This window comes from Toxorhynchites rutilus, chromosome 3, assembly GCF_029784135.1.
Source record: "Toxorhynchites rutilus septentrionalis strain SRP chromosome 3, ASM2978413v1, whole genome shotgun sequence".
Classification (NCBI taxonomy): domain Eukaryota; kingdom Metazoa; phylum Arthropoda; class Insecta; order Diptera; family Culicidae; genus Toxorhynchites; species Toxorhynchites rutilus.
Genome location: NC_073746.1, coordinates 319,989,251 through 320,013,742, shown reverse-complemented (window position 1 = coordinate 320,013,742; position 24,492 = coordinate 319,989,251). Strand labels below are relative to the sequence as shown.

At 37.3% G+C, this 24,492-nt stretch overlaps 1 protein-coding gene across 1 annotated transcript; it reads left to right on the top strand.

Annotated features, from left to right (window-relative positions):
* Positions 1 to 434: 434 nt before the first annotated feature.
* On the top strand, positions 435 to 21,538 carry LOC129774493 (uncharacterized). The gene is made up of 3 exons (XM_055778238.1): positions 435 to 1,546; positions 1,737 to 3,435; positions 21,398 to 21,538. Exons 1-3 carry the CDS (start codon positions 435 to 437, stop codon positions 21,536 to 21,538), a joined length of 2,952 nt encoding a protein of 983 aa, XP_055634213.1.
* Positions 21,539 to 24,492: the final 2,954 nt, after the last annotated feature.

Below are 24,492 nucleotides of genomic sequence, written 5' to 3'. Positions count from 1 at the left end.
GATCCAATGTCTTCTTCAAACTGTTCAGAATATGATGAACTCGATCAACCAAAAAGTTCGTGTTTATGTTCGAACTGGAGAACTGTAATATTGTATTACTGTAACAGTTCGGATGAAAAGTTCATAAGGTTGATAGTATAGATAGACTATCATCATTTGGATTTGCCTCCAAGCGTCACGACACAGTCGTGAACTGCTGCTCATCTACTCACATCGCCAGCCGTCTCAGCCGTTCCGTTCCTGTGTTCGGAGCTGGTGAGGGGGTCTTCCAACTTGCTAACTCTGGCAAGTATAAACTCAATACCGCTTCTTCGTTTCCTGTATTCCGATCCGTTTTCAGCGATACCGCGCAAACTAATTTCAACTCCAGTAAGTTTCGTCCAGTAAATTCAACCAGGAATTACATCGAACCGGAATGCATTGCTAAAGCCTCCATGGGAGCCCTGAATCCGCTCGACACAGTCGTGCCCTTTGAAGTATCCTGTCGTCGGAGTCATTCCGGTCCTGTTGTCGATGATCGGATAGGGTTCTCCCATCCGCCTGCTCAAGGCAAGTACCGCAATGTTAACTCTTTCGATTCTGCTGATGGACCTTCGCTTTCTAGCACACACCAGTCAGTACATACACAAATACGTCAATATACTGAACTACACGCTTACTACCAGAACGTTGGTGGTATAAACAGCCGTCTCAACGAGTATCAACACGCGTGTTCGGATGGCTGCTACGACATCATCGCTTTGACGGAGACCTGGGTCGACGACCGCACTCTCTCCAACCAAGTTTGCGGGCAGAACTATGAAGTATTCCGCACGGACCGAAATCATCTCAATAGTACAAAATCATCAGGGGGTGGTGTTCTCATAGCTGTCCACCGACGCCTAAAAGCTCACCTGATTAGAGAAACCTCATGGTCCTGTATCGAACAAGTGTGGGTTTCGATAAAACTGGAAGGTAGAAAGCTGTATCTCTGCGTAGTTTATATTCCTCCTGATCGTACTCGAGACGTTGCATTGATCGATGCCCAAGTACAATCGGTGTCGGTAATAGTTTCACGTGCGCTTCCAGCTGACGAAATTGTTGTACTTGATGATTTCAATCTCCCAAATTTAAAGTGGCAAATTGGATCTGGAAGATTTTTGTACGCTGATGCGACCCAGTCAACCTTCCATGCTGGGACGAACGCCTTACTAGACGGGCACACCTATAATCTGCTTCAACAAATCAATTCTATTACGAATGAAAATGTCCGCATGCTTGATCTTTGCTTCGTGAGCAAACCAGACGAAGCTCCGATATTATCGGTAGCACCTGTGCCTATGGTGAAATCAGTACCTCATCATCCTCCACTTTACCTTACTATGAAAACCAGTACGAACAGTTTCAGCATCGTTCCTACCGCCGTCCACTATGATTTTAAAAGTGCTGACTTTAATAGTATGGTTGATGTGCTTTTAGACATTGATTGGAGTGAAGTTTTGGACAAGGACGACGTCGATGCTGCTGTCTTATCCTACACGAACATTATGAGCTATCTAATCGACAGGTATGTTCCGAAGAAAATCATACGTTCATCCAGTCACCAACCGTGGCAAACCACTGAGCTTCTCCGACTCAAAACGGCTAAGAGGGCTGCACTTAGAAAATACTCTAATTACTTTGAAGCAACAATATGTACAACTAAACCGTCAATACCAAAGAACAAGCAAACGATGCCATGTAATCTACCTACGCAGTATTCAGCGGAAATTCAAGAGCAATCCTAAACTATTCTGGAAATACGTCGATGAACAACGCAAGGAGTCTGGATTACCATCATCTATGTTTCACGATGGACATGAAGCGTCTGACACACAGGGAATTTGCAATCTCTTTTCAGCGAAGTTTTCTGGTACTTTCTCGAACGAGAATCTGTCTCAAGACCAGCTCTCGAGAGCCACGAAAAGTGTCCCAATACTGAACAGTTCGCTGTTCCGAATCACCGTGAATAACGAAATGCTGAAATCTGGTTTCAGCAAATTGAAATTCTCTAATTCTGTCGGACCAGATGGAGTCCCAGCATCGGTCGTGAAAAAATGCGCAGTAGGATTATTGTTTCCACTATGCCAGTTGTTCAATCTTTCTTTGACTAAGGGCATCTTCCCATTGCTTTGGAAGAAGGCTTACATTTTTCCGGTTCATAAGAAAGGCGATAGAAGAAACATCGACAACTACCGAGGAATCTCTGCTCTGAACGCGGTTTCCAGACTATTTGAACCTGTGGTCATCGAATCGATTTTCGCTCACTGTAAGCAGTATATATCTATCGATCAGCATGGATTCATGCCGAAGCGATCCACCTCAACGAATCTGCTATCGTTCACGACATATATTGCTGACGGAATGTTTAATGGTGTGACCCAAACGGACGCTATTTACACCGACCTTTCCGCCGCCTTCGACAAAATAAACCACGATATTACAGTGCGCAAATTGGACAAGCTAGGCTTCAGCGGCAATGTTTTACATTGGCTCACATCATACTTGATCGGTCGCTCCCTCACGGTCAAAATTGGCGAGTGCTTCTCCGCAGAATTCTCTGCTACATCAGGAATACCTCAGGGGAGTCATCTCGGCCCTCTGATATTTCTTATTTACTTCAATGACGTAAATTTAGTGCTGGAGTGCCCTCATCTTTCATTCGTTGACGATATGGAGCTATTTCTCCACGTTAAGTCGGAAGCTGACGCTTTATTTCTCCAGCGACAATTAGAAACTTTCCAAAAATGGTGCGGGGATAATCGTATGACGCTGAATCCAAGCAAATGTTCCACGATTACTTTTACAAGAAGAAAAGATCCTTTTCGTTACAATTATTCTCTTGACGATGCTCCGCTAACTAAATTCGACTGCGTGAAGGATCTAGGAGTGTATTTAGACTGCAAACTCAACTTCAAAATACATGTGAACTACGTAGTTGGGAAAGCTTCGCGTAGTCTTGGATTCATCATGCGCACCGCGAGGGATTTCACCGATGTATACTGCCTTAGATCTATGTTTAGTGCTTTAGTTCGCTCAAGCCTGGAATACTGTTCAGTAATTTGGAATCCGCACTATCTCAACGGAGTCAACAGGATTGAAGCCGTACAAAAACGATTCGTTCGATTCGCCCTAAGACGATTGCCCTGGAGTAATCCACATCAGTTACCTAGCTATGAAAGTCGGTGCCAACTAATGGGTCTTGATACGCTACACGTGCGAAGGGATGTGAATCGCGCACTATTTATGTATGACGTTTTATTAGCTAGGACAGAATGCCCAGTGATATTGGAGAACATCAACCTTTCGATTCAACCTCGAGCTCTACGGGACCACGCATTCCTCCGAGTGCCCTTCCGTCGTACCAACCATGGATACAATTCAGCACTGTTAGGCCTTCAACGTCTGTTCAACAGAGTAGCTTCTGGTTTCGACTTCCATTATTCGAGAAATGTGGCCCGGCAACATTTTATTGGACAAATTAGAAATTTCCATTAAATCATTAGGGCAAAATACAGCCTGTTGATAACAATTAAATAAATAAATAAATAAATAAAATCACAAAGCACCGTCTTTCAATGGATACGTGCCAAGATTTGACCGCAATCGGTCGATTGGTTCATGAGTTACAGCATTGAGAGTGAAGCAGCTTTTGTTATTGTAAAAAATGGAAAAATCCGAATTTCGTGTATTGATGGCAAAATTGCATGACGCATCCACCGTATCCTCCAGATCTGGCCTCCGTTGACTATTTTCTGTTCGCAGACCTGAGGAGAATGTTCGCTGGCAAGAAATTTAAGACCGATGATGAAGTGATTACCGAAACTGATGCCGATTCTGAGGAAAACCCGAAAGAGTACTATAAATTGGTATCGAAAAGTTGCAAATTCGCTATAATCGCTGTAGGCAATTATGTTGAAAAATAAAATTATTCAACAGTAGAAAATTGAACAAAAATACTACAATAGTAATTATTGATTAAATATTATTATTAGAATATTCCAATCTTGAATTACAATTAATTTTGTGCGTTCTGATTTACGTTAGCCGGACTTCATTATGCAATCCAGTTGATAGTAACAATAACGCTCACAATATTTTATTTCTAATTATTGTATTGTAACTCGAAACGATGAAATATGCTACTTACTCACTTGAATGATTGCAATATTTCGAATAAATATAAATTGCAACCCCACAAGGATTGACAGCAAACGAATAGTCCGCCTCCGGGCACAATATCGGACCCAGTTATCCAACTTCCTGACACCGGATCGTATCGAAGCGGGTACCGTACCGTAACACGATACCGCAATGGCATAAAAAATAAGTACCGGCATTTCTCAGCCAATTTCATAGAGGAAACGATCCGATCGAAGATCAAACGCCGACACCTGGCTGACGCCCGTCGTTCGACAGCTAATTTATCGACTAATATAACGATCCTCCGCTGATAAGCATCTATTTTTTTTTCCTAGTCCTATCGCCTGTCACGCGCCCCGAGACGAGACGAGATCCATTCTGCACACATCGGATAATCAGCCAGAAGCTGGCGCCCGCTTTCTTCCTATTTGGTAAAAAAAATCGACCCAATGTCTTCCCGTCGCTAGCGGCAACGGAATGGATGAGGCTCCCCCCGTTTCAAAATTATGAACAAAACAGTCATTTAAACCCCATGGAGTTTGATTTGACGGCTACGATCCAGCTGAATTCTAGAACCAAGAAAAAAGTAACTAAAACGAGCTAAACTTAAGGACATGGTAACAATTTATCACCATCAGCGATGATATCCACCCGATAAGCTCTGGTGTCCCCATGCTGAAAGAGTGGTATCAATTTATGTCGAGCAATATTTTTCTTAATTTGTTCATGTTGTGTTGTGTGTGACAAACACGCCGACAGTTTCGAGGGAAGAAGGGGCGATGATCGAATGGCGGACATTTGTTTCTAGTGCCAGGGCGCGAGAAACAAACACCGGTTTCACCCCTTTGTTTGGTCGTTCATTTGGTTTCTTCGGAAAGCCATTTGTTTTTGTTTTTTGGTTTTGTCACTTCGTTCCAACGTCGTGCTGCCTTTCATCATCGGGCTGTGTCCCGCTGGGTGATGTGCGGGTGTCAAAATTAGGACAAAGGATGTTCCAATAAAATCCATTTGTTTCGTTTTCAGTTTTATTGGATTTCTATTTGTGGAATGTATGGCTCGTGATGAACGCAATCGGCAGTTAACCCTTTCAGGACCATAAGGTTACGGTACATTATTAAATCAATTTACCTAGATGTAATGAATTAATAGGCACCCTAAAAACATAATTTATACTAAAAATTCCAAAAACTTTTACATTTTTTTTTGGAAATTTATGGGACAAATATGTCCCTATGGTCGCTAAGGGTTACTTTCTACTGAAACATCTAAATTTTGGTTTACTTGTTGGTAAGAGTGTTTTGTTATAAATAATGTACATTTGTTACTCAGTATACTTTTATTTACTTATTTATAGATAATATAAATATAATAGGGCAAGTTATTTGTGGTACTCGGCGAAACAATTCCTGTTGTTAGTGTAGCAAAGGTGCACTTTACACAAAATACAAGTATTATTTGTGCGGTTTTCTTTTTTGTACTTGGCACAATGTACGCACCTCTTTCTGGCATTCGACTTTTCCATTGGGTGCGATGGTAATTGTCGTTTCACTGCTTTGCGTACTACACTACTTCTTGCAGTTGGAAGGCCTCTTTGTCTGTTGGTAAAACCATTTATCAAACTCCGAGCAACAACTTGTCTGAATTGCAAGGTCGACAACAGAGACCCTTCAATTTTTTTTTGTTCATGGAGCTTAGTGTAGACGGTATGTGCATTATTGATCGATATATCTAACAGATCAAAGAATAGGCGAAGATAATACTTTATTTTTGATCTCCGATCTATTTCATAGCACACTTTTAGTTGGTCCATTAGGTCCACTCCACCCATATTTTTGTTATAGTGTGACACAATTTTAGGACATCTCACGTCAATTTTATCTGCTGAGCCAGCCTGTCGCCGTTTCACGGTATCCGTTTCTACAGGTGACAGAAAGTTGGTCAAGAAATGTACCGCTTTATTATCCATCCATTTCACATACGATATGCCTTGAAAACTTGTGGTGTAAATGTCCCCACGCTTCATTTTTTTATCCACTGGTGCAGTTTTCGGAAGATGTTTTCGGTTAATTCGAACAGTCCCACATGCCTTGATATTCTGGTCAATCAGTCTGTACTGCAACAAAGGTGAGTTGAAGAAATTGTCAATGTAAATTTCACATCCCAAGCCGTCCAGCTTTGTCGTAAGTTTCAGCACTACTGATTCACCTAATCCATACTCAGTCCCTGAAGTTCGTTTACCGGTATATAAATCAAATTCAAATAAGTAACCCGTTTCTGCATCACATCTGCACCATAATTTGAAACCCCATCTTACTGGTTTATTTTTTATGTATTGCTTCATTACGTTGTGACCCTTGAATTTGATCATATGCTCGTCGATGGATTGTTTTTTCGTGTTATTGAGAGCGTTTTGAAATGAAGTATTCAAGTGATCCATAACTGGCCGGATTTTGTATGCTCGATCATAGTTAGGGCTGTTTATGTCTCTTACATCGTCATTGTTACAGAAATGTAGATTTCTGCGTATTTCTTCGAATCGCGTTCTTGGCATAACATTTGAAATGAATGGTACCGCCATGTCTGGTTCTGTAGACCAGTAATCTCTCAATGATGGCAAGATATGATAGCCCATAACCAGATTCACACCAAGAAATGCTTTCATTTCATCGATTTTGATAGTGAACTCCCGTCCATTTTGGTGAGCGTATTGTACTGACTCGGATACTATACGTTCAACTAAAATATCGAAATTAGTTACTAAACGGAAAATGTCAAAAGGAGTCAATGTATCGGCTTCAACTTCTTGACAGATTTTCACCTTTCCGAATTCATATTCCACGTCAGGAAAAACATTTGGGTGGTATGTTCTCGGATTCCAATTGAAAACCGGTTGAAGGTTGGAATGTGCTTCAGTGACGATTTCCTGTCGAGATGTTGAAGGTTCAGGTGATTCTTGCCGTTGAAGAGTCGTCGTTCCTTCAATCTCGACATCAAATACCCCTTGGTCATCATCCTGTGTTAGAAGTCTTTGGTCTTCTTCATCAAGCACTAAGTCATCTTCCTCATCGCTATTGTCACCCATCAAAATTTGATGAATTTCATTTTCTCGAAGCTCAAAAACTCCACGTCCCTTACGAAACATATTCTGCAACAATATGAATAAGAAAATGATAGCATTTTGGTATAAATCACCAGGCCAAAAAGTTATGAAATTCCGTATAAAAAGTATTCCTTTACGCCGACAGGGACATCCGTGTCCCATAATCTCTATAACGATTTATCACAGAATACAACACAAATACATTACTACTGAATATTTAGAATAACAATTTACTTACCAGGTAACGATAATTTGACACTGTAAAAACTTGAAAAGCACTGCTACAATATCAATTATTTATTCCAAACAGCTGATCATTCGCGCCAAAAGAACTCTGACGTTCCGGTGACCATAAACAATAAACGGTGTTAGATATTATGTATTGCCAGTAAAAAATAATAAAAAGGTACATTCCGAAATATTAAAATAAAAAAGTAATTTACAATGGTTACGTAAATATTGAATTAATTCATGATTTTTGCTTGGGACATCGGCGTCCCCGTGGTCGTGAAAGGGTTAAGCTATGAAGCTATGAACCAATGTGGAATAGTTGAACTGGATGGTAGTTGAAACTTCAAGGAACCAAAGTAGGGCAATTATTTCATTTTTATGTATTGAGCCTTGTTCGTTGGAATCGAAGGATATTAGGTGACAACCGTATCCTTATATTTGAAATCGTATTCAAACCACTATGCACATTACCCTGAATGTTTTTGTCCCTTCCTCAAGATAATACCTAATTCGTGTTTCTTGTAGGAATTGACTATATTCTAGGATTTTCCTAGAAGAATGTTTTAATCTGCCGATATTTTTAGTTTAAGCGGCCCTTACACAATCATTCGTATTGGCATTATCAGTAATTTAACGACATTTAACGACAAAACCTCGGTTGATTTTTATTGGACTATGTTTTGTCCAAGATCAACAGATTAAATCGTTTGTTCTAGGCCGAAAAAATATAATTCACGATGCTACACGAACAGCTGAATGATTTTTATTTGATCATTCTCTCTAATATCTTCGAGGAATCTTACATTGTTTCAATGTCCAACGCTATTAAATTTGAAGATCATTTGAAAAGCGGTTAGATTTTGACATAGGACTATGTCTTTGATTTCTATATAGGGGGGTCACTCTACGAAAAATGTAACGATTTATTAGGAGTTTCCAAACGCATACTACTCAAAATCATCGTATGCGACATATGTTGAGTTACATATCATTAGACAGGAAATTTATCCACAATTTTTTTTTTGCTTGAAGCATGAACAGTGAATATAGTAAAAAAAGTTAACAATTTGACGATTTAATTGGGTGTGTTTTCTTTCGATTGCACTATCCACTCGCGTCCTCCCCGACGCAACGAACAATCTTCTTGCCTAAACTCGGGCGTTGGCTCATAATGTGAGTTGATGCGTAAAATGAATTATTCTCCATTTACCGATAATAGGCATTAATTTTATATTATATTGTATGTTGTCCAATCAATTTGTGCTCAATTCATGTTTTTATCGTGTAGGTCTCACTACTAACAATTTGTGTAATTGTGGTCCAGGATGTCATAATATCGAATAAGCTGTTTGGTTATGTAAAAATGCAATAAATGAATTTAAATGGCTGCTGATTTAGAAGATCGAAAGGGTATACCCACGTAAATCAGATTATGACAGCTTGAGTAGTCGCGATCTTACAGGGCTATAAAGTTATTACAAACAATGTTCCGGACAACGTGGTAACGAAGGAGATAATGCTATTTATATTTATAATATATTTTTGTAATCATAGATTGATTTGACTCAGTCTTATATTTAGACTTGTGTTTAAAAATGATACATGATGACTCTTTGTCTTCTTCTGCATGATTGAATAAACAGAAAAAAGGGTATTGGCTTTAATCGTATTTTTCTGTACATTTTTGAAGGATACTAGTATATACAGGAAACGGTTTTTCAGGGCATCCATTTGATTGATCAGAAAAGAAAAAAATACAGATTTTGAACAATGAAAAACTCAATTTAAATGCAATTACTACACACAATCACAGCCCTATGTCAAGATCCCGCCCGTGCCTCTAGGCTCAGACCTATCAACTTTTTTAGGTTGAAATGGCTGTAGAAGAAACTATCAGAACAATGGACAACGAAAGACAAATCTTTTTAAAGCATATTTGTCGCAGTTTTTTCGTGGAACTGATCAAGCAAATGAGAAAAAGATTTGATTTTGATGATCTGACGCACAATGCTGCAGTAATATTAAATCACAGAAACTTTTCCAATTTGGCAAGCATTAACGTTGTGATAGAGGCGTTACCTCTCACGCAGAGATCTCGAGTTCAATTCTCACTCCCGACATTCTTCCAAAAATGTAAGTGAAAGTGACGCACCAGCCAGAATGAAAGTCATTATAATAGAGAAAAAAATTCCGTTCTCTAAAGATAAAATTACTCCGTAGGAAAATCACATTCCTTGTTTTTAACGTTCTCACTATGCTTCACTTCTCGGCATCTGTCAAGCGATTTTTTTCTGAATGATCAGAACAAAAATAAGCTTCGAAATCGGATCAGCAACGATACGATTAACGTTATTTTGAGATCAAAAGATTCGACCAAACATCGTGGTCGAAAACTTTAATACGTGATAGTATGCAATCTAGATTCAGAAGAACTATGTATACAGCCTTTTCATGCCAAACCGATATAGTGGTTCTCAGATTTTCGTGAAAAGTGATAGTTTTGTTCTTTATCGCAAAACATTAGACCCGTATTTTTTTTATTTTTTCAGTAGGCTGGCCATTTCCGTTTTAGGGTGGTCCGAAAAATCAACTTTTTCCTCTTTTCTCCAAAAATGACTTTTTTCAAAAATTCATAACTTTTGAACTAAGGACCGTATCGTTATTTATGGGTACGCCTTAGAGTCTCCGTCTGAAAAAGACTATAGCTTGTTTTGACAGCTGTTTATTTTTCTCCTGTTGTTGACACAGTTAGCGTTCAGTTAGCATTGTTAAAAGATCGTTTTTTCCTAAAAGTGCAATCATGAGAGGGCTAACAGAAGAAAAACGAAAATCCATTGTGACCAGATACTGCTCCGAAACAGGAATATCAATGAGAAAATTGGCGAAGGCGGAAGGAGTAAGCGTCCATGCGGTCCAAAACGCTATCAAGCGATTTGGTATGTATAATACATTGAAGGATCTACCCGGTCGCGGCAGAAAACCTGGGCCATCCAAGCCAAACTTGGATAAAAAGATTTGCAGGCAATTTGAAAGAAAAAAGGAATTATCGATACGGGATTGCGCAAAAAAGTGTGGAACATCAATCGGTATGGTTCAACGTGCCAAAGAACGTAACTCACTGAAGGCATATAGAAAGCAAAAATGTCCCAAACGCAGCCAAATTCAGGCAAGTTCCGTGAAAACCCGTGCCCGTAAGCTTTACGATGGGATTTTAAGCAAACGCGAACTGTGCATCGTCATGGATGATGAAACCTACGTCAAACTGGACTACAAAACTCTTCCTGGGGCACAGTTTTACACTGTAAAGCAAGGAACAGATGTCCCGAACGCGGAGAAGTCAATTTTTTGCGAAAAATTCGGTAAGAAAGTGCTGGTTTGGCAAGCTGTTTGTCAATGTGGCATGAAATCATCTCCTTTCTTCACTCTCGGGAATATGAATGGTGAAATTTACCGGAAAGAATGTCTCCAAAAGCGTGTGTTACCGCTCATCCGAAAGCACACTGGTCCGACACTATTTTGGCCTGATTTGGCATCATGCCACTATGCACGTTTGACCTTGGATTGGTATCGCGAGAATAATGTCGATTTTGTGGAAAAGGAGATGAATCCTCCAAATTGTCCGCAAATAAGACCTATTGAAAAATTTTGGGCTTTGATGAAGGGACGACTGCGGAAGAAGGACAAGGCAGCCGATGACCTTGAGCAGTTCAAAAAGGATTGGATAAATGTGAGCAAACAAGTCGATGAGACGGTTGTCCAGAACCTAATGAGGGACATCAAGAAGCAGGTGCGATCATTGGCGCGAAAATCAGAATCTTGATTATTTTTTACTGTTACTCCTTTCTTTCATTCATAAGATACAATATTTTGATATCAGAACTGAAAAATAAATGCAATATTTGAAATAAAGCTGTGTTTTGAGCGTACCCATAATTAACGATACGGTCCTTACTAGACCGATTCAGATGTTCGACATATTAAATTGAAGCCAATCACCTTTTTTTCTTGAAAAATTACTAAACCTGCAACAAGTTTGAATTCTGTTCTCGTTATTATTGATTGTATTTGTTTTTTATAGGTTTCATGGTCTCGGGACCAAGGGCGCTATATTTTCTTATATTTTTTCTGAAAAGCTGAGGATTTTTCACATAACATATGTCGAAACCAAAGAGGTGTTTTTTTTTGTTTTCGAGTTATGATTTTTCAAAGTTAACCGATGGTTCAAAAAATAATTTTTTCCTCTTTTTTCCAACACGAAAATTAACAACTTTTGATCTACTGGACCGATTCAGATGATCGACACATAAAATAAAAGGCAATTAGCTAGTCTTTTTTGAAAAATATTAGACTTGAGAAAAAAAATTGATTTTGATTTCGTAAATATGTAATGTATTGGTTTTTTACAGTTTACATGGTTTCGGAACCAAAAATGCTGTATTTTTTATATTTTTTCTTGAAAGCTAAGGTTTTTTTACATCTTCTTCTTCTTCTTCTTATATGGCACTAACGTTCCTAGAGGAACTCCGCCGTCTCAACGTAGTATTACTTGCGTCATTTTCATTAGTACTTAGTTGAGATTTCTATGCCAAATAACACGCCTTGAATGCATTCTGAGTGACAAGCTCTAGAATACGTGTGACCACAGTGCAAGTCGGAGGAAATTTCTTTGAAGAAAAATTTCCACGACCAGAACGGGAATCGAACCCGAACTCCCGGCATGTTAGGTTTGACGCTAACCACTCGGCCACGGGAGCACAGGTTTTTTTTACATAACATGTCCAAAAATCAGAGATGTGTTATTTTTCGTTTTTAAGTTATTATTTTTCTATTAAGTTAAATGTTTTCAGTCTTCGTTCAATATTTCTATTCGACTAGATTGAATGTATGCGACTAGAAATCAATTAATTGGCAAATGTGTTATTCTTTCAAAAAAGACTGGCTAATTGGCTTTAATTTGATATATCGATCATCTGAATCGGTCCAGTAGTTCAAAAGTAATAAATTTTTGAACAAAGTCATTTTTGAAAAATGATTTTTGGGACCATCGGTTAACTTTGAAAAATCATAACTTAAGAACGAAAAAAAAACGCCTCTTTGGTTTCGACATATATTATGTGAAAAAGCCTCAGCTTTTCAGAAAAATATAAAAAAAACATAGCGCCCTTGGTCCCGAGACTATGGAAACAATAAAGAAAAAAACAATTACAATCAATAATAACGAGAACAAAATTCAAATTTTCTGCAGGTTTAGTATTTTTTCTAAAAAGACAAGGTGATTGACTTTAATTTGATATGTCGAACATCTGAGTCGGTCTAGTAGTTCAAAAGTTATGAATTTTTGAAAAAAGGGTTTTTTGGAAAAAGAGGAAAAAGTTGATTTTTCGGACAACCCTGAAATGGAAATGGTCACCCTACTGAAAAAATAAAAAAAAATACGGGTCTAATGTTTTGCGATAAAGAACAACACTACCACTTTTCACGAAAATCTGAGAACCACTATATCGGTTTGGCATGGAATGGCTGTATAAGCATCATCAATTTGTGTGATCGAGTTGAAAGAGGAAGTGACTTTCACAGTTATAACACAAGAAACGCGAATGAATTGAGAACACCCAATTTCTTGACATGTGCTTCACAAAATTCGTTGTATTTCAAAGGTATAAATGTGTTCAACTCGATGCCAAGACATATTAAACGTGCAACAACACTTACAGAATTTAAGAGGCACTGTATTTCACACGTGAAAGCTGTGTTTCATTAACAGCCGACCGATATATTTTTAAATTTTATGACGAAGATTGTTACTGACGAAGTTTTATACGAACGGATAATTTAATGTGGGATTTTTTTTTGCAGATTGTTTTTAATATTTTCAATTAACCTGGCGAAGTTTTTTTTTTGAACGGATTATATTATGCAAACTACTTAATTTTTTAAATTATCTTTTATTAATTTGTATTTATATCCTCTCTATTATGTCCGTCATGATCCTGGTGATGATAGACTATTTTTATTTTTATTTTGTTGTTTTATATTATATTAGTTAAAAAAAATTAAATTAGTCTACATAAGTTTGAGCGTCGCGTGCATAACACAGATATAAAGGATATTTAATTGAAAGTTTTCTAAGTGCCGGTCTAGAAATTTTTCGTTAAGGAAATTTTCTCGATTTCTATGAATGAGGATATTCATAGTCAATCCAATACAAGGCTGGCGTTTGGGCTTGTGCTCTGGTGGACCACTCGGCTGCAAGGGCCTCGTCGGGACCGTATCGGCTCTGTTGCGGACATGACTGAGTATTGGCTTGTCATTTGACATTGCAATTTTTTGAACTTATATATGTAAATAAAATCAGTTCGTTGTTTTTTTTGTTTGCCTAACTGATGTCAATGCTGAAAAAAAATAACTAAATTATCTTTTAAAAAAAGCTAGATTTACCCAAATCTACTGTCCACAGTCTGGAAAACATTTTCTGAATTTTCGACTATCGAAAGGAAAGTTGTTTTCATCTTTCGAGAGGTGTGACATCGAACTTCATCTTGCTGGAAAACACCATCCTTGTGTTCATCAAGGCAAGCAAGCATGTAATACTCGTTCGCTTGCGGGGCTGGGAAATCAACCCAGTTAGGACCCGTCCACATACCACGTGGACAGAAGAAGCACGATTTTACACTCCTCCCTCCCCCTCCGTGGTCAAGCGTGAACATTTTCATTCCCCTCCCCCTGTTGTCCACGTGGACATTTTTGCTTATTTAATTAGAATAATTGAGGAAATAACTGGATTGCGCTTACATTAAAATTTAGTTCCATTGAAGTTTATTTTTCAATTCTTACTAGCTGTACCCTGCCACGCTTTGGCTCTCTAGTATGCCAACACGGAAACGCGCAATATACAGTTCAACATTCCGCACCCGAATCTACATCACACAATTCCAAAGATTGGTCCTGAGCAACGTCAATCGAATAAAATTAAATCGATTTCAAATCATTATAGGATACAATTTTAAATCACGTTTTATTAAACACTTGCCAAAAAATGTGTTCCTATCACATAGAATACGTATTCAATACTAGAAATTTGATTTACGCTCACAGCTCAACTTCAGAAGTGTGCTTATTCCATCTGAAAATCTTAAAGCTTCCTGAGGGGTAGGCAGTAACAACATTTTATATTGTGTCATAATATGAGCTCCTTCAGTGACGAACTTTTCGAGTTTATGAGACGCACAAAAACAAACAGAACAATTTTATATGCATAGATTTTTTTATCAATTAAAAAGAATTTCAAGAAAAGAAAAGATGAAATAGAGACCATGCACTGATATCTAAAGATTTTTTTTTTATTTGATAAAGGATTGAGGAGTTGGAGGGTCGAAATTTTTAAGTGATTTCGAAAAGCCTGTACTTTTGATATAAATCATGACATAAGACAAAAAACGAAATAATGGTTTCGAACGGAATGCAAATCTGGCGGAATGCAGAATCGGGGTATACATTAGAAAATTCACGACTCATTGATTTTTTACTAACCTTGCCCGAAAAGTTATTTGTATTGCTCTTTGGTTTTCCTCCGGTAAAATCCTTATCAAAACATCACTTATTAAAATCGAACAGTTTACTAAAGAACAATACAACGCCAAATTAATCAGTCGCTGCCTCGATCCTCCCCATTTTTTAAAAAATTTGTACATTTTTGGTTTCAAATCTGCTGCCCGATTGAAATAAGTTTTTGAGAAATCAATTAATTTAATAGAAAGTTAATTGATTCCTCAAAAACATGAAGAAATGTTTAATCCATTTCAGGCCAAGGGTTCGAAAAATCGAACAGCAACTTTAATAATTTTTATGCAACTTTAATAATTTTATGAAAAGCTACCATATGGTAAGGTCTAGGCATCAAATGATAGCTCAATTTATTAGCTATCACTTACCATCAATTGCATTCAATTTTGTATAACTTTATAAGACAATAAATTCGGATTAAAGCAACTATGTGCGAAAAGTACATAACCTCACATAACCTAATAAAAAAAACCTAAAATGAGATAATATGTAAACTTTCTTACAGTATTACTCTGATCAAAGAACACACATTGTGATGTAGGAAAAAAAACATTGGATTGAACCTCCTAGAGGATCATAAATGTAGGTTTTAGCCAATATTTTTGTTTGGCGATTTTTCGGTTTTTTGTCATTTTGCGGAAAACGGAAGGACGGAAAAAATAATTCTTGAAGATTTGGGTTTCTGTAACGCCAATAATCAAAATTACACCAATGGTGTTTGTTAAAAAAATATTTTTTACAGCTTGGTCGTTAATGGGTTAAACTGCTGAGAAAACTTTCTCATAAATTGAATAGAATATCGAAAACTATTATATCTGCTTGGAATATTGTTATATACAAGTTGTTAGGTAGCTGATCCGAAATATTTCAGGTGATAGAGGATCGAATTTGATGAAAAAAATCTTCCACGCTATTGGTCAAATCTCATCTATGAAAGAATTATTGAACTTTTCCTTGAGACCGTTTTACTGGGCAGCGCTCTCAGGTGGCTCAATCCGGTTATTGATAAATACGGAGAGTTTATAAATTCTTGAATATGTGTTATTTAATTTAATTTTCAATGTATAGGTGGTTGTATTTAAAAAAAATATTCTTCCTGTCCACGAGGACTCGATATATACCCCCTCCCCCCTCTCCGTGGACATGCGTGGACATTGTCTTACCCCCTACCCCCCTAAAGTTGTCCACGTGGTATGTGGACAGCCCTTATAGAATTCTACTCGCTAACTGGACTGAAAACAGCAAATGCAAAACTTCAAATTGAATATGACGTTTATTATTAATACACATAAATGGGTTGCAGTTCAGTTAGAGCACGCCCTGTTAAAGGGGAACTTTAGGCCCTCAGAAATGTTGTCCTAAAAGGATTTTTAGATATTTGTTATGGTAGGAATATTACAGTTAAAAGTATGAGGTCACCTCATGGGATTTATTATTGCTATACGAATTTTTAAACGCGTTTTTCTCGAAACCATGTTTTTTCAGCTGGTGGTATCGATATCTCAGGATCTACTCGCGATTTTTTAACAGTGATATTTCATGAAAAATAACTCATTTTTAACAAAAATGGCCGCCATTTGGGCAATATTTCGAATTTTTTAAAACCCGTATGTAACACTCTGGGTATTGTCCTAAATTTTCAAAATATTCATTGGGATTCGGTCTGCGACACTCCGTTGCTTCAGAACCGATACCACCAGCAAAGTAACGATTTTCATCCAGCTGTCAACAGTATAAAAATCATTATTCGTGCACTCAAAAACTGGAAAATACATCTTTTTATATACCTTAAACCAATGTTTCTGAAAGTGGTCGACATTGAGCCCTTGGTATAAGTTGTGTTACAAGAATCAACTTGTTATAAGAATGACTAATGTTTTAGTAGAAATATTGGTATTGTAATTTTTATTAATAATTATTAATTACAGTTGATACTTACTAAATTTTATGCCTATGAGTAATGTGTAAGAACAAGATAAATATAAAATTGGAAAAAAAAATTGGCTATAGGGGTCGGTGATATCACTTCAATCTGGAAAAGGGGTCTCTTGCCCAAAATAGTCTGCCTTAAACAATAACCAAAATACCCGAACACTTCACTTTATTCATTACATCCGAGAAAAAAATAACGTAAATTCATTATTTTTCGATCTACCAGACAGGGTTCCCTCCTTGAGGCTCCTAGTCGAAATTTTGATCGCATTTGGAAGAAAAATCAGAAACATTTACAATTACAGTAAGGTCAACTTTAGTGAATTTTTCAAAACACAAATATTTGCAAGAACAATTAAGTAATATGATTCTTGTGGTCATTCTAAATAATAGAGCTCATAATAATAAACTTCCTAAAAGCATCGATTTTTGAGAAATTTCAATTAAAATTTAAAAAATTTCAATACATTATTTTATTTGTTCGCATTTCTACAGCAATGTAGTTTTGTAGATGTTGAAAATGAAATGTTTGATAAATTTTTCACAGCACTTTCGTTGACAGCAAGATGATTTGATGACTAGAATACAACTTTGGACCGACTCGATTCCTTATCCTCGTTAAATGGAGACTTCGTCCCCATTACATTGGGCGAAATAAATTAGAAATAGCAATTACGCTTTTTTTTCTGTGTGGCTTTATACCGTTCTGAATCATATTTCGGACAGGTTCATATTTCGGACACTCTTTAAAAATAACTTGAAATGCTTGATGTCCTGATGGTATAACTATAACATTAATATCACAATTGATTCTTTAGAGAAATCCTTTAGTTATATCATCAGGGCATTAAGCATTTCAAGTTATTTTTAAAGAGTGTCCGAAATATGAAGCTGTCCGAAATATGATTCAGAACGGTACTCATGATGTTTTTCCTGCGCCACAATATGTCTAGCCTACTAGGAGAAGTTGGGGTAAGACGGACATGAAGATCTTCAATTGTATCTTTGAAAACTCATGTTTCCAAAAACTGGAATGCAGTTTCTTACAATTCAATATACAGGGGTACTTCGATAGTTATATCCACACATTTTCAAAGCCCAAAGAAATAATTTTTTGAATATTATTTTCTGAAAGAACAATAAATTATATATATTTTGATACTAAAGCTTGTTCTGTACCTTTAACCGATCCCGGAATACAACTGTTTTGTGATTTCGGATTCTAAATGAATCAAACTTTAATCAACAGTACGACGGGAAACATCATGAGAAAGATTTTCTTCGTCTTCTAGTTGAATTTATTCATTACCCTAACTCAAACAGAAACACAATAAAGTAATACAAGCTACATATCTGAGTTCTTTATTATGCTTCGATACAACGTACAATTTCGAAAGTAAAATGTACGTTATATCGATGTTACCCTGTACTGTTTTTCGAAATATCGGCCAAATGTTCAAAAAAGTGTTTTTTTTACTGAAATTAAAACAGACTAAAAGTAGAACTGTTTTTCGATGCGGGTGATATGGACATGTAGTGGGGGGGATATGGACGGGTTTGTAATATATGAAGCGTAGAAGTTTATCGCTCGAGAGAGGAATAGTTTTATTCAACCAAGGTCGGAACTCATCACGAATGTCCGTTAAATGATGAAAAAAATCCTGGTAATCCACCTAGAAGTGATATTATGCTTTTCAGCACTATAAACGGACAGACCCTCAACTATTTTGCTTTTGGTTCCAGTCAGCTTCTAGACAGTCCACCTTCGGTGATTTGATTTCCGTTTATAGACGCAGGTCATTCTTTAGGAGTAGAATAAACAGCTTTTTCGCAGTCTATCTCACTCCTACTGGCAATTGTCCGTTTCACCCCACCAGTGCAATTATTGCAATAATTTAAATTTTCCGCTCACCAATAAATTTAACTTTTCCGTACATACCTAATATCGCTTTTCTGTTAACTCACAAATTGAAATATAACCATCGAGGAATTGAATTTTGAAATTAAACCACTATAAAATTTATCGGAAACAGTTGAATCTAACAGACAGGAGGATGAGCTTTCGTCTCTTCCTTACTTATCTTCATATTCCGTTTTCTATGCCGTAATTAGTGTCATCGTAGAAATTAAGGATATGAATAGCCATGTAATTGAAAAAAACTATTGCATCGTACCATATTCAAACCGAATAACGAAACAACTTCATCAGGAAAAGCGGATGCTAACGAATGATTAGTTAAATCAATTCGTAAATTTATTCCGCAGAGAGTGTTATATAATATGTATAGAAAATTTTACTATCATAGTTCCATGATTGGTTTAGGGAACAAATCAGAAAAAAATTAACTGTACATGTTCTAAAGCAATGAAAGAGAACACTTTGATGCTTGAAAATAGAAACTGTGAAGTGCAACAAAACCAGCAAAACACATAAATCAAATGACCTTCAAATCAAGCTCTAACATACCCAACGTTTCCGAGAACACGAGCCAACGAACTAATGGAACAACCTCAGACCCGCACCGTTCGGAGCTCCTAATCTATCATGTTGCCAATCGTGCACCTCCGAAACCCCTCTAATAAAACCATAAAAACAAAATTTCTTAGGCAGCAAATTTTGTTTCCATCCCATCTAATAGGTTTATCTCTCACTGCAGAAGCTCAATAAATATTTACATAAGCTCAATGTCAATCAACGGTACTCTCCGCACTCCACACACTCTGACTTTGGAAAGATTCTAAAAATATACGACCGACCAAAAAAGCGTGAAATCGGTAATTTTGCATGCAGCTTGACGAGAAGGGGACGCAAAGAGCATAAAAAGGCAAAAGGATGCAAAGGATGACTTGTCATAAAGAGATAAAAGTTCTGCTAGATCGGAGAAAAGATGATAAAACAATTGACTTCGACATTAACTTCACTGATAGCAATCGTTTTGCTTACGAGGAATGCAATTTGAGTGTTGGTTTTTGGTGGGAAGGGAGGATATGGTTTTACTACTTCTGTGTAGATTTTTTCCTCCCCAAGATTTATGATATCGTCGCAAAAATGTGCTCACTGCAGTGACTTCTCGGTTTATTAGTTTTTCAGAGGTAGAGGCGTATACATATGTGGTAGAGAGCTCACCATCATCGATGGGGATTCCAGCCATCCAGTGAGCATCGTTTCATCTTGAGCAATTAAGTTCACCCTTGTTCGCGCAGATCCGACGGAGAAAGTTAATAAAATCTCCTTTGAGTGGCATCTGACCGCACATATGGTTAATTTATGACCGCAGAACGGGACCACTGAAACTTTTCCGCAGCCCCATGTGACTTCTTAATTGCTTTTCACTTCCAGCTTTGCCGGAACGGGAATAAAATTCTACTCCGACCATGACCATTCAACCCTCCGCCTCTGGTCAGTCAGTCCCTCTCGAGCACCAGATCCCCAAAACCAAACACCCGTCGACACGAAGTAGAACTATCTAGTTCCGATCTCTGCAACTATGTGGAAAAGTCCTGCCTTTCGAGAGTGACACAACAGCCAGCCAGCAAATAACAATACCGGAGAAAACACAAGGGAAAAAGGCATCAACTTTATTATTGATGAGTTACGACCATAAACGCAACGGGAGGCCATTTTATCTTGCAGCTCGCCCCCGTTCTCTTGTCCACCCGCTCGCGATCCGCAGCGCACGGCGACTCAACAAAAGCGTTACACTTGAGAAAAAATATTTCTCATTCTAGACTAATTCTTCGGCCGCACATACATAAAAAACGATAAATTGTGACAGCTGAACGATATTTATTCATATTTCCTACCCCCGCCCCAACTCTCTGCGAAGTACTTTCGAGTGGCTCATCGCCTGGAAAATCTAGCCAAGAGGTGAATAAATTAATCGATACACGCACATTTCTTCCGCCGTCGTAAAGAATGGCGATTGACGCCGGTGGACCCCTCGTCTCCCTATCCGTACCCAATTTAGATTGTCGCAGTAGATCCCTCCTCAAACCCTTCAGCAAAACAAGAACGAAAATCAACTCCAGTCGAGGAAACACTCATATCGCTCTCTGGTTTTGAATGTTCATATTCTTCAAGTGTCTTGTTAGCCAGGGGTACCTCTTCATCGAAGCCTTCCCGAGAGTCAGCACGCTTATTTACGACCCGGAGCGATTGCATTCAAAATTATAAAAACCGTCAGTTTATAACCAATTAGAATGGGATTATTCGGGCTGGGTTTCGTCGATTGATCGTCATCGAATATCATAATGACGCGGTGTCAACAGACGTTTTCCTCTCCAACCTGACGCCAATGGCGCGGTTCGGTTCGCGCGGGGTTGTCACTATGGGAGTTTGACACCCCGCGCTCGCGGTCCCGCCGATAATGGGCACGACAGGTTAAACAGATCGTTATCGAATTGAAATAGGTGCTTTTGGATGCTGGGAGACTGGGAGACGGAGATAAAATGAACCCAACCAGCGATTCGTTCCAGCTCGCTGACGAAACGCCAGCGTGGGATAAGCGATTAATCGAATCCTATCGGGGGAAGATTGGTCCAATTAGTTAATTAAAATGAAGATGGTGTTGTGGCGGTTTGGGTGAAATTTTCGCGGAATGTTTGTTAATTGATTTATCTACTTAACTTGGTAGGCGCGCGTTCCACCAGGTTCAACTAAAACGAAGTTCACATATGAATGAATTTAGTTCACAAACAGTAGAACCCCGATTATCCGCGGAATAGTCTGGCAAGATCATCGCGAATAACAAATATCGTGGATAACACAATAGAGGACTAAAGTCGAGGTGCAAAACGAGCTTACTACTCACTGAGCTTACCACTCACTGACAAAGGACCTGGCCGGGTAAGGGAGTAAAAAGTGCCCCCAAACCAAATCACTAGCTGTATGGCAAATGTTGTATAGGATAATAAATAAGAAATTTTGACGATTTATTTGAACCCCTATGTGATTTAACATGGGATCTATAGTGAAAAACGTCTGATTTTTTTTGATTTTCATCAGAAAATCAAACACTAAAAAAAATTTAAATTAATTTTTATTTTTATTTTTATTTAAATTTAATTTTTTTTTGCAATTCAGTACTACTCTAGTTTGTATTCAAATTTCTTCCTACGTCAGTTTTAGGTATATGTGATTTTTTTTTAGAATTTTTAGAGTATTTTTCGCGATATATATATATATATATATATATATATATATATATATATATATATATATATATATATATATATATATATATATATATATATATATATATATATTTTTTTTTTTTTTTTTTTTTTTTCAGGCATTTCGAAATTTTGAAAAAAAAAATTGCTCTGAGACCCAATTTTATTCTAATTTTTATTTAAATGCGTTCGTATGTGTTGTTTTTTCCCACATGTAGCGTAATTTATTCTTGAATTTTTAAGAGGATTGCGCGAAAAAAAATATTTTTCTCGTATCTTCAAATATATGAGATTATCTTTACATTGGATTTAGATGGTTTACCAAATTCATAGGAGTCAGCAGTACGAAAGGGATCTGTGAGAAAAAAAGTCCTTGTGGAAAGATCATTCAGATTAATGAGAAGAACACTTAAAAATACAAATTGTTTTTATTTTTTAAATTTTTATCTTACAATTGAAAACCACGAATACAATAAAATAATCGATTTCAAGAAAATAAAAATAATAATGCAGACGATAAAGACAATTATTTTTGTGTCTCGCAATGCTCTTAGAAATTCAGGAAAAATTACGTCACATGTAGAAAACAAGACACATAAGAACTCATTTGAATAAAAATTAGAGCAGAAGTGGGTCTCAAAGTAATATTTTTTTTTCAAAATTTCGAAATGCCAGAAAATATATAAAATTATTTTGTACCGCGCATTTAATTTTTTTTTATTATTACATTTTTTGATGAAAAAATAGTTTGAAGATATTTATCGATACACCTTAGTAAGGTGTACTTTCAGTATTTTTTTATATTTTTGTCTCAAAGCTATTGAGAATGGCGTGAAAAGAACGAAAAGGTGCATTTTTCACCATAGATCCTATGGTGTACCATATAAGGACTAAAATATATGGTACCACTGCCAAAATGTTTTATTTAGAACCCTATACAATATTTTATATACAGCTGGTGATTTGGTTTGGGGGAATTTTTACTCCCTTACCCAACGAGACCCTTTGGAAATATAGGGGGGTAGAGTTGCGAGCCCGTTGCTCCTAGCTAATATGTAAAGGTTCTCAGTAAGCATTGTCACATTAAAAATTGACGCAGAAAACAATATTTTGCATTTACATTTTTGACGTAGGACTACGTCTAACCGAAAGATATAGGGGGTAAAATGAAAATCTAAACACTGAACAAATAGGAAAAACTGAAAACTTTCGAACGTTTATAACTCAAGCATTTCTCCATAGATCGCAAAGATATTTGCACCCATTCATAGGAAATACATCCATCATAATGAATAACATTTTATTTTTTTTTTTGAGATAAACAATTGAATAACTGTGAAATGTCAAGCATTATCCAAGCGCGCTAAAAACAGTTAGAGCAACTTCGGAATACAATTTGGATACATCAATACCACTGCGAAAACAATCGTAGCAAGCCACCGCGCCTATCGTTCTACCCGAGGCGCTTGTATAAATGTATAACAGGTGAAGCAACATCATCACTCCAATAAGAAGTGGATTACGGTTTGTGGAGCGGGGGTTGTTTGTTTTGTTATTGCTAGGATACGCCATTTTCACATTTTCACATGCGAGAGTAGTGGATGAGAATGAAATTCTACAAAATCATCCCTTCTTTTCCACATAAATTCGCGAAAGTCGAACATAGTAGGTATCGTTTGAATAAGCGCCCTGGCAGTTTGTAGAGAGCCGCCGGCAGCTGTTTGTAAACAATACCGACAGCAATTCCAATATGGCTGAAAGTGCATTTCATATGATTGTTTCATCTGGTATATATAGAGGCGCCTTGGTTCTACCAAAGCAAATGAGAAATAAAGAGAAGGAAAAACTTATGTCAATGAACGCGATTTTTGACGTAGGACTACGTCTTTCATTTCTGTACCGGGGTGTAAGTTCAAAGTTTAGAAACCGAGAGAGTGACGCTGGAGTGCAAGTTTTTGAACGTTAATACCTCTTTGCCGGCTGAATGGAGTGGTATAATAATCATATCATCCGAAAGATGAAATGCCAACGAATTATATGATTGTCACTTATTGGTCCAAAAAATACTTTCAATACCTAAATATTGCTTTGAAACCAAGCTATTGAAATCATGACAATCCAGCTCATTGATGATGATTGGTGATCGGCATGTGTTCCCGAACACGGACGCAAAATCTAGGCACCTGGAGAAACCGTCATAGCGAATACATGCAAGGCGTGAGTACTTTTACTCGCATCAGTTTCTGTTCTGCTTTCGCATGGAACAGTCATGAAAAATTGTTTGCGTGTGAATGCGTCCGAGCGAAGGAATATTCGCAACCATTTACGCATTC